The following is an 11,320-nucleotide window of genomic DNA, read 5'->3' as shown; positions in this document are numbered from 1 at the left end:
GTTAGAGCTTTTGGGGATTAGTTATGTAAAGACGTCTAGATCTTTGTAGGTGTTTATTAATATTTTGTGTCTGGTATTGTGCTTTATGTGTTGGATTGCTGATCCTGACCCTGAATATACAGGCCATGGTTTGTCAGTTATTCATGTCATGAATGAATTGGTAAACTGCTGAGATGCATCCTGATTAGATTTAAATGACATGAACTGAGCACATTTTCCTTCTGACAGTTTTGTACCCTATGCATTCTCTGTCCTGGTCAGCTGAAGTCAGCTCCCTGCCCATAGGAGCAAAAGCAGGTATATTTTAGAGCAATAACAAATACAATGCATTCTCCTTTGGGGACATCTGTGGTGCAATTCAGTTCTGTTTGCCAGCATGACGGCTGGGAACTTTTATAAAAGTCACTGGAGAATCTCTCACTGCGCTGTGAGTCCAGTAGCTAGTGCCTCCTAGTAGCTCATACCTTCTACAACAATACCAGCAAGCACGGGTAGGGACCATCCTTCCAATGCAATAGAGCTGTTGGATGGTTCGACCCTGCCCGCAGCCTGTTGTGCACAAAGAAACATACTCAGAGGGTATTTTCTACATGCAATTTAGGCTTGTCCTCATTTGTAACCCGTTTTGTGCCCTGCTCTTTTAAGACTTCTACTGATATGCTTGTGCTTTGCGTTGACTACCCCATTCCGTCCTCAGTGCATCCACGCATGCCTCTTCACAGGGAGAAACTAGCTGATGGAACAGGGAAGAGCAAAGGCTGCGTACCCACCCCAGTCCATTCAGAGTGCAACGAGATCCAGTCAGGATTCTTTATCCTTAGGGACACTTTAGCCTGTGGGGTTTTGAATCAAGTCACCTTGAAGAGCACCTGAAGCACCACGCATGTCTGTACCTTTTGTAGTTGTGACCGAGTGAAACCTCATGATCTGTAATGCGCAGAGATTCTGGCACCATCCAGTGATCCCTTCCGGCCTCCAGCTCCATGATGACAGGTCATATGCAATCCCTCCACTCCAAGCTCCATCCTCTTTTCCTGAGCATGTAGTTACAAAGAGTGTTGACAAATTCTTTGTTGTGCTCTGGGGTGCTGGGCTCTGGCTTCACATGGGACTTGCCCGGACTGACTCACAGAGATGCTTTCCTGCCGTTTTTTGACTCCCTTTTGCAGGACACTGTGAGTGGGTTTAGCCCTGTGCTCGCAAATACCAACAGCGCAGGCATTTTCACACACATACTCACTCACCAGGAAAGAACAAACACCAGTAAGGCCAGTAGTATGTCCTATGAAACTGCTTGACACTGTGCAAAAGGCAGTTGTTAGGCCTTGAAGGATAGTACTCTGCATCTGTTTTCATTTGCCTCTGTGGATTTCCGTGTCACAACAAACATCTTGCGAAATGTGCTATCAGAGAGATGATGTGCTGTGGGGAACACCCAGGATACGGCTTTTTCTGAACACCAGGTTAGAGACCCTGAAGGCTCCTCAGCAGTGTGGGAGCTGCCCGAGTGCAGTGTCTGGTGCAGGAGAAAGACACTGGTAACGTGGACTCTTGGAGAAGAGGGATACGGCAGTAGAGATAATGAATCGCCGAGGGAGTGTCAGTCCTGGAACTGCAGGTAACCCCAAAGCCTTCCTTTCTGTCCTCCTGCAGAAGAAGGGGGAGGTGGGGTTAAATACAGAGCTGGGATAGACAATGGGCATGGTACGGTGGCTGGCCTCGTACCAGGAGAAGGGGCTTGGGACAAGAGCAAAGCAACAGATGAGGGAACTGGGGAGTGCCTGGACTGGGAGAATGACCTTCTTCCCAGAGCCGGGGCAGTGAAAGTCCAGGCAGACTATGGTCTGCCATCCCCTTCAGTGAGTTCTTTCTGTAAGTGATGGGACTGAAGAGTGCTATCCTACTATCATTATCCAGGTGAAACTATCTGCATCAAGCTCAGCACAAGTCACTGCTCCTCTGTGCTGAGGAGAAAGGAGGTGCGATGGGACAAAGAAAGGAGGAGTGCAGTTTGGGAAGAGTACAGGCAGGGCTTGTGATTGATCGAAAGTGAAACCAAAGAGCAGCTTCAGGGCAGCCCCTGTGTTGCCCTACTCTGTGGGTCTGACCCACTGCTAATGACGGGTGGCAGGACCTGTTTACAGCAGGACCTGGTTACAGCATCTGTGGGTCTCCCCAGTCCTTGGAACAAGGGCACCAGCAGGTGGTTGGGGTACGGAGCCACCTGGGTGATCCTGCCCCTGACTCTGGCTTGAGGGATTCCCACTCTTGCCTTGTGTTTTTCAGCTCCAGCAGAAGAGAGAAGCTGCTCCTGGATGAAGCCCTGGGTCTTCCTTGTTTCTGCCCTTGCCATCAAAACTGCCTTTGTCACCATCTACCTTGGTGGGTTGCAGGGTCTCTTAATTCCCCTGGGATGAAGGGAGCACCTGACTGCCTTTGGTCAGATGGAGGGACAATATCCTACTCTCTCTGACAGCAGGCAAATGCCTTTCGCCAAAACAGCCTGTTCTGCTTCCCCTCTTCTGCCTCTGCCCTCTTAGTCAGGGAGTAGGGTCCCTTCCACCGTTAAGGTTTGTTCCCTGCAGGGCTTCCCACTGCTCCTCTCACTTTCCCACCTGCCTGAGTAAAGCCAGGCCTGGATAAAACCAGTCAGTTTCTCCCCTCCCACCAAGAGCTGAGAAGTCTCTTTAGTGTCAGAGGGCATCTGAGGAGGTTCCCCACAGGCTGCCTGTTGGATGTTGGTTCTCCTGATCTGGTCTCTCTCCTGTGACAATGTTGCAGGCAAGGGGCCAGTGTGATGTCCTTGGAAATACTGCTACCAGGCTGCCCATATTTTAGCAGGGTGGGGGTGAATCCATCAAAATGCTGTCCTGGAATATCCTATTGCTCTGTGATGACTCTTGTGTGCTTCTTCTTAACTCCCTTGTGTGAGGCCTCAATACTCAACTGTTCTACCCCTTCTTGAAGAGGGTAAAAGTGTTGCTCTAAAGCTGCAATGCCTGGGAAGATCAAGAGAGAATGTATCTATGGGGTTTTTTTTATCCATCATGTGACTTTCTGGCTATAAGGCAGATCTCTGGGAAAACCTGGCTAGTGTAAGGAACTGCCTGTGGTGGCGGCAAGGCTGTCAGATGGACATGTCTGTCAGTCTGCATGAGCTTAGAGCTAAACACTTGGACAACACTTCTCTGACGGAAGCGTTCCCAGAGGAGCGTGAGCCATCTTGCTTTCTCGGGAAGGGTAAGGCAGAAACTGTGTCTCTCGCCAAGCAGAAGTTGCATGGACATGGCAGAACAGAGAGAGAAAGGGAAAGGCACTTCAGGCAGGGTCCTTGTGACAGGAGCCTGTCAGGCTGTTGACAGCTTTACTTGCGGAGCATGGAAGAGAGCGTTTACCTCTGTCCAGATTACAAGTGTGGTTCAGACTCCTCCCATAGCACCTGGGACCCTACATTGTGCTCACGGAGATGAAGGACAGCACATCTTGTTCAAAAGCAGGACTTTTTTTCCCACCACAGAGGAGGGCTGGATGTGCTGCCCAAAGGGAGGGAGACACTTCCAAGAAGAGTGCTATTATCTGTCCACTGATGGGATGTCCTGGGTGTTTTTAGATATTTCATACATGGAAGTTTTAATCTTTAATGGCAAATTTACTTATCCAAGTTAATTGATGTTGTGTAGGATTTAGCAGAGTGATACAGCAATGTATTTAAATGAAATCACAATGGCACTTAGCAGAGCATAGCGATTGCAATGCACGTTTGAATTACAATACAAATGTGGTTCCCATTGTCAGTCTCTGCAGTATGCTCAACATCAAGACACTGGGTATCCCCAATGACCAAGGAGGAATATGTGGGTTAAAGCCAGCTCAGGCCCATTGATATCTGGAGGGATGATTTTGTTACTAATACATTGGCTTCATGCTCCTCCGGCTAACTTATGAAGACACTGCCCTCTTTTTGATCTTTAGAGGGATGAACAGGTACACAGCTGGTCAATTCACTCAGCTGATGCAACTGGTTGATTCACTCAATAGAACTATATAGATCAAAGTCCATCCATCTGGTCTCCTTTGTGTTGAGAAGAGGTCGCCTTTCTTTGCAACAGGTGTGGCCAGTCACGCATCAGCCTTGCCCATCTCCTCCTCCGTTATAGGAGTTCACTCATCAGGCACAGAGGCCACTGTGATTACTCTGTCATCCTCACTAGAATGATTTTTCTAAATGCAACGTTTGATAAAACAAGACATCATTTAGAGATTATCAGTGCCACTGAAGTGCTGCTTTTTATTCACTGACTGTAAAGAGATTTAGACAGGCAGCTTGGCTGTAGGTATCTCCATGGCAAAAGCCTATGGTTGGGTGGCATCAATCCCAGCCCTTCTGGCATGTCCTCGGTGTGATGCCCTTCCACTGGTCCTTCTGCTCTCTGACATGGAAGATTGTCTCTTTCTGGCTGGAAGGCAGCCACACCACTTATTCAGGGCAATTTTCTCAGAGCCGTGGACCGGGGATCCACCAAGCCCACCCCTTCAGCTCCACAGCACCCAAGGGGGCCTGATGTCAGCTGCTCGGTGCTGGGACAGACTCTGTTGACAAACCAGAGGCCAGCTATGGCCACCAGGCACTGTTTGGGTGGGTCACAGGCTTCTCTAGCTTTGTTGGCCATGTCATCCTGTCTAGATCTTGTCAGTCAGTGGGCAGAGGAGTCCTTGTGGGCAGCTGTGGGCTGCTGGGAGCAGAAATGCCTGTTCCCTTCGCTGAGAGGATGGCAGTTACCAGTTGTGAAATGGAAAGAGACAGCCCCAGGAGAGGCGATGCTGGGACAGTGCTTGGTTGGGACCTGGGGAAACAAGAGTGAAGCCCAGAGATGGTGTGTGAGGAGCTGGGAGGAAGGGGTAATCCTGCTGCCTTTCCTCTCCCTTTCCAGTTGCCCTCTTGTCCCAGAAGGGTGACCAGCCCACAGCCCTGCAGCAGGCATTCACGGAGTGGCGGTGCAGCTCAGCGGAGCCACAAGGCAAAGGTCAGCTGGCAGGGGTGCAGGAGGTCTTTGGGATGGGGACAGTGAATGCTGGGGTCTGCTGTGACAGCCAGCAGCAGTGGGAGCAGACTCTGGAGAGGCAGAGTGCAGAGGAGAGAGGTGGGGGGAGAAAAGATTTCCTGCTATCAGCTTAGGGGGAGGAGAGGGCCCTGTTAATGGTGTGCTGGAGGGCAGGGTGGCTGTGAAGTGCAGCTCTAGTCAGGAAAAGGGGCAATATCCCCTGTTCCCTGGGGCTAAGGGCCTAAAGGAGACTGTACAAGGAGAAGTCAAACCAGATCACCAGAATAACTTTGTCAAGACCTGAGGTCGTGTTACAAGGATTACCATGGACTTAGCATTCACCTCTGCGGTCTCTCCCTGCACAGAGCGAGGCTGGATGTGCTGCCCGAGGGGATGGAAGCTCTTTCAAAAAAGCTGCTATTATATCTCGGGTAATGTAATGCCCTGGGCTGAGAGTGTGCAGAACTGCACTGGGATGGGCTCCCATCTGGTGGTGATCAACAGCGAAGCAGAGCAGGTAGGTGCATGGCCGAGAGAGGGGCACAGCGGCCAGAGACACAGTGCCAGGCCCTGGAGGGGACTCAGAGCCCTCCTTGTCCTGCAAGGGAGGGGAATGTCCTTTCTGTGTCCCTGCAGCACCCGCTTCCCTCTGCCACCAGCCCCACCCCATGGGGACTCTTGATGCCTCTCTCTGCTCAGTCCTGCACCTCATAGGCATTGCACTCTCCGTGATTTGCAGCTTTTCATCTCTGAGAAGATACAACAATCTTCAAAAGGATTACATTATTTCATTGGTCTGAGTGCAGAGAAGGTGGGCCAGTGGCAATGGGTGGACCAGACTCCATTTAATGTGTCAGCAGCGTGAGTATCCCTGGATGGAGAGTGTTTGCTGCGGCTGCTGGTAGTGTGAGACAGTAGGGGAGATGTGAGGGTGTCTGTTGGTGCATGAGAGGGAGGTGAGACAAACCCTTGTGAGAGGTCAATGATGGAGCAGGAGAGGGCTGTGTGGGACACCAGGGTCACATGGCTCTATCCCTGTTATTAATTAACTACCTGTGCAGTTAATGAAGTAGCAGGTTTCTACAGAAGACTGGTGCCAGTGGGATATCAAAATTGGAGGAAGGTGGTAGAACTACTGTCCATGATTAGACATCCAGAATTTTTCTGTCTCCTCTCCAAGCTTTGCATCCCGCTGTGGCCTTCCCCAGCAGTGCTTTACAGAGTACACTGGCGAGTTACACGTCTGTCTCTATCTCAGGTTCTGGAGGAAAGGCGAACCAAGTAATAAGGATGATCAGAAGTGTGTAGCAATCCAGAAGGCTTCAGAACCACCCAACAATTGGAATGATCTCACATGCGAGCATCATTATCGAGTTTGTGAGGCTGCTGCAGTAACTGTGTGATGGAGATACCCTCACCCTGAGTAAAACTGAGAGATGAGCAGTGAGCTGGGAACAGTGCAGGGCTGTGTTGGGAGGGGTGGGGGGCCCTGGAGCCTGCATCTTCACTGTGCTGGGTGGGACGATGTGAGTGGAAGTGATATGACTCGGTGTCCAGCATCCCCAGTGCACGTAATGGTTCAGGGACCACAAGAAGGCTCAGGCTTATCAAAGCAGGTCCTGGGCTCTTGTGTCCTCTTCTCTCTGAGTTCTCCAGGAAGAAGACACAGGAAAGGAAGACAGATGTTCAGAGCTGCAATTTCTTTTGTCTCCTTGAGCAGAGGTGTCTGCTTTCTGTTGAGTCACACAGAGAATATCCTCTAGTTGCACTGGTTTTGCTGAACAAATGCTAAATTTTTATATAAGAGAAAATACAACATTAGACCGATGAAAAAGGCTCTGTGCTGTGTGTGTATGTTTCTCTTTTCCTCTCTAAGCTGCAGGTGTTTTATGGAATCATAGAATCACAGAATGGTTTGAGTTGGAACAGACCTTAAATTTCATCTAGTTCCACCCCCCCTGCCATGAGCAGGGACACCTTCCACTAGCCCAGGTTGCTCAAAGCCCCGTCCAACCTGGCCTTGAACACTGCCAGGGAGGGGGCAGACACAGCTTCTCTGAGCAATCTGTTCCAGCGTCTCACCACCCTCACAGTGAAGAATTTCTTCCTTCTATCCAGTCTAAATCCACCCTATTTCAGTTTAAAGCCATTATCCCTTGTCCTGTCACTACATGCCCTTGTAAAAAGACCCTCCACAGCTTCTCTGTAGTCCCCCTTTAAGTACTAGAAGGTCCCTATAAGGTCTCTCTGGGACCTTCTCTTCTCCAGGCTAAATACCTCCAACTCTCTCAGCCTGTCCTCATAAGGGAGGTGCTCCAGCCCCCTGACCATCTTTGTGGCTTCCTCTGGACCTGCTCCCATGGGAGGAACAATCCACACCACCTTCCTCAGCCACTTCCCTGTATGCACTACGGGGCCCTTACCTCCTCCCACAGTATGTAGGGGTTTTGTCTGGGCAGGACCAGGATCAAAAGATGTTGCTGTGCCAGGATACAGCCTTACCACACAACGACTGCAGCAGAGGTTGCATCCGCCCAGTGAGAGTAAATCACTCAGAGACAACCTGCCTACACTGTTCCCTTGCACACAGCCAAATCTCTGGAGGGGACTGGGCACAGGAAACCACTTCTAGGGATATCGTGAGTATTTGTCAGGCCGTGCTTGACCTGGAGCTGTCTCCAGAGGCAAAATGACTGGCGCCTTCAGTGTCACCTCGAGGAAGAAGTCCTCTTCCCAACTCAGCTCATGCTTTTGATTTTGCACTAGTGGACTGAAGGGGACATGCTTTGTCTCTTTCTGAACAGACCTGAAACTATCTGAGACGGCATTTGCCCCAAACCCACTGCTCTTCAAGCAGAACATCACCACCAGCTTAATAGTAAACAGGGAACTAGGAAAAGGCTTTGGAGACGGACCAGAGTCAGTCTGAAAACAAAGTTTAGAAGAAGCAAGAACATTTTTATCAGAGAGAACAGAGAGAAGTGGGAAGGAAGTGGCCATTGATGCCAGGTTTGATAGCTGCCCCACAGCTTTGCACCCTCTGTCTGTCACAGAGCATCCTCCCTGTTGGGTGCCATGGGTAGCCGCGTTCCTGGCAGTGAGGGGGGCAACATGTACAGACCCACAGCTTCAGTGTGCATACGTGACCTCGTGCTTTGTCACTGACCTGTGGGTTAGCAGGCTGTAGGAAGTGGCATGGATGCACACGAACCCTACACCTCCAGCAGGAAGCGTGTGAGAATAGGGGAAGCCTTCATGCTTTTTCAGTTATTCATGTAATGAATGAATTGGTAAACTGCTTAGATCCATCCTTAATTAGATTTAAACTACATGAACTGAGCACATTTTCCTTTCCCAGTTTTGCACTCTTGGCATTCTCCATCCTGGTCAGCTGAATTCAACTCCCTGCCCATATGAGCAAAAGCAGAATCACAGAATCATCAAGGTTGGAAAAGACCTTGAAGATCATCCAGTCCAACCATTAACCTCACACTGACCGTTCCCAACTCCACCCTATCCCTCAGCGCTATGCCAATCCAACTCTTAAACCCCTCCAGGGATGGGGACTCCACCACCTCCCTGGGCAGCCCATTCCAATGCCTAACAACCCCTTCTGGAAAGAAATACTTCCTAATATCCAGTCTAAACCTTCCCTGGCGCAACTTAAGGCCATTACCTCTTGTCCTATTGCTTGTTACTTGGTTAAAGAGACTCATCCCCAGCTCTCTGCACCCTCCTTTCAGGCAGTTGTAGAGGGCGATGAGGTCTCCCCTCAGCCTCCTCTTCTCCAGACTAAACAACCCCAGTTCCCTCAGCCGCTCCTCATAAGACCTGTCCTCCAGACCCTGCACCAGCTTCGTTGCCCTTCTCTGGACACGCTCGAGTCATTCAATATCCTTCTTGTGTGGTGAGGGGCCCAAAACTGAACACAGGAATCGAGGTGCGGCCTCACCAGTGTCGAGTACAGGGGTAAGATCACTTCCCTGTCCCTGCTGGCCATGCTATTGCTGATACAAGCCAGGATGCCATTGGCCTTCTTGGCCACCTGGGCACACTGCTGGCTCCTGTTCAGGAGGTCACTGACTATCTCCTTCTGGAATGTGGGGGGGTCTTTCTCCCAGTCTCTGTCTTCTGGCTGAGGAGGCTGGATTCCCTCCGTATAACTAGTCTTGTTATTAAAGACTGAGGCAAAGAAGGCATTAAGCACCTCAGCCTTTTCCTCATCACTTGTTACCATGTTTCCTCCTGCGTCTAGCAGGAGATGGAGGCTCTCCCTGGTCTTTCGTTTGCTGTTGACATACTTATAGAAACATTTCTTGTTGTCCTTGATTGCTGAAGCCAGATTAACTTCTAGCTGGGCTTTAGACCTCCTGATTTCCACCCTGCATAGCCTCACAGCATCTTTGTAGTCATTGTGAGTCGCTAGCCCCTTCTTCCAAAAGCTGTAAACTCTCCTTTTCTCCCTGAGTTGCAGCCAAAGCTCCCTGTTTAGCCAGGGTGGTCTTCTCTGCCACTGGCTACTCTTACAGCACCTGGGGACAGCCTGCTCCTGTGCCATTAAGACTTTCTTCTTAAAGGGTGTCCAGCCTTCCTGGACCCCTATACCCTTTAGGACCATCTCCCAAGGGATCCTGTCCAGCAGGTACCTAAACAAGACAAAGTCAGCCCTGTGGAAGTCCAGGATGTCAGTTCTCCTGCCCCCTCTCCTGGCCTCTCTAAGAATAGAGAACTCTATTATTTCATGATCACTGTGCCCTAGTCGGCCTCCAACCGGCGCATCATCCACTAGTCCTTCTCTGTTCACAAAGAGGAGGTCCAGCAGGGCACCTTCGCTGGTCGGTTCACTCATCAGCTGCGGCAGGAAGTTATCTGCCACACATTCCAGGAATCTCCAGGGCTGGTCCTGCTCTGCTGTGTTGTATTTTCAGCAGACGTCTGGGAAGTTAAAGTCTCCCCCAAGAACAAGGGCAAACGATCGTGAGATTTCTCCTAAGTGCCTATAGAATATTTCATCCACCTCTCTGTCCTGGGTGGGTGGCCTGTAGTAGACTCCTGCTACAACATCTGCCCTGTTGGCCTTCCCCCTGATTCTAACGCAAAGAAACTCCACCCTGTCTTCACTACACTTGTACTCAAAGCAATCATAACAGTCCCTAACATACAGCGCCACCCCACCACCTCTCCTTCCCTGTCTATCTCTCCTAAAGAGCTTGTAGCCGTCAGCTGGCACACTCCAGTCATGGGAGACATCCCACCATGTTTCTGTAATAGCCACAACATCATAATTTTCCTGTTTCATCATGGCTTCAAGCTCCTCCTGTTTGTTACCCATGCTGTGTGCATTGGTATACATGCACTTCAGATGGGCTGATGTTTTGCCCCCTTCCCCCTTCAAATCCAGTTTAAAGCTCTCTCAATGAGTCCAGCTAACTCCTGCCCCAATATCCTTTTCCCCCTCTGGGACAGCTGCATCCCATATGATGCCAAAAGGTCTGGCGTCCTGTATACTAACCCATGATTGAAAAATCTGAAGCCCTGACAGTAACACCAGTCCTGGAGCCACAAGTTCATCTGTTGAGTTCTCCTGTATTCTTCTTCATCCATCCCCGCAACTGAAGGGATGGAGGAGAACACAGTTTGTGCCCCCAACCCCTTAACCAGTTTCCCCAAGGTCCTGAAATCTCTCTTCATTGATTTAGGACTTCTCCTGGTAATATCGTCACTACCTACCTGAAAAACCAAGAGAGGGTAGTAGTCCTTGGGTCTCACTAGAGTGGGGAGTTTTGCCGTGAAGTCCTTCACCCGGGCCCCAGGGAGGCAGCAGACTTCCCTATGAAGCGGGTCTGGTCTGCATATTGGGCCTTCGACACCCCTCAGAATGGAGTCACCCACTACAATGACTCTTCTGGGGTTCTATTTAGAACTGGTTTTAACACCTGGTCTAGAGCAACCCAGCCTCGTTGGATCTTGGTCTTCCCCCTTGTATGACTCATTTTCTTCATCCTTCTCTCCTTCATTCAAAAGTTTCAGAGACCTGTATCTATTGTGAAGGGGCACCAAGGAAGGTGAGGGAGGTTGGGAGAGGATTTTCCTGCCTCCCTGGTATATTTTATAGCAGGTATATTTTAGAGCAATAACAAATACAATGCATTCTCCTTTGGGGACATCTGTGGTGCAATTCAGTTCTGTTTGCCAGCATGACGGCTGGGAACTTTTATAAAAGTCACTGGAGAATCTCTCACTGCGCTGTGAGTCCAGTAGCTAGTGCCTCCTAGTAG

At 50.1% G+C, this 11,320-nt stretch overlaps 1 protein-coding gene across 1 annotated transcript; it reads left to right on the top strand.

Annotated features, from left to right (window-relative positions):
- The first annotated feature begins 1,236 nt into the window (after positions 1-1,236).
- Positions 1,237-6,862, top strand: LOC141944790 (C-type lectin domain family 4 member E-like). Its single transcript, XM_074871965.1, has 6 exons — positions 1,237-1,618; positions 2,287-2,382; positions 4,932-5,024; positions 5,408-5,559; positions 5,782-5,903; positions 6,301-6,862. Exons 1-6 carry the CDS (start codon positions 1,582-1,584, stop codon positions 6,443-6,445), a joined length of 645 nt encoding a protein of 214 aa, XP_074728066.1. The 5' UTR covers positions 1,237-1,581; the 3' UTR covers positions 6,446-6,862.
- Positions 6,863-11,320: the final 4,458 nt, after the last annotated feature.

The sequence above is a fragment of the Strix uralensis genome, chromosome 5, assembly GCF_047716275.1.
Source record: "Strix uralensis isolate ZFMK-TIS-50842 chromosome 5, bStrUra1, whole genome shotgun sequence".
NCBI classification, from domain to species: domain Eukaryota; kingdom Metazoa; phylum Chordata; class Aves; order Strigiformes; family Strigidae; genus Strix; species Strix uralensis.
This window is presented reverse-complemented; position numbering and strand designations above follow the sequence as displayed.

What these genes read in the sequence shown, in the direction of transcription:
- LOC141944790 (XM_074871965.1), top strand. Translation starts at nt 1,582, where the DNA reads ATGAATCGCCGAGGGAGTGTCAGTCCTGGAACTGCAG. An exon ending in TGTCAGTCCTGGAACTGCAG is followed by an intron (nt 1,619 to 2,286) that starts GTAACCCCAAAG and finishes TGTGTTTTTCAG; the next exon opens with CTCCAGCAGAAGAGAGAAGC. An exon ending in CCATTTAATGTGTCAGCAGC is followed by an intron (nt 5,904 to 6,300) that starts GTGAGTATCCCT and finishes TCTCTATCTCAG; the next exon opens with GTTCTGGAGGAAAGGCGAAC.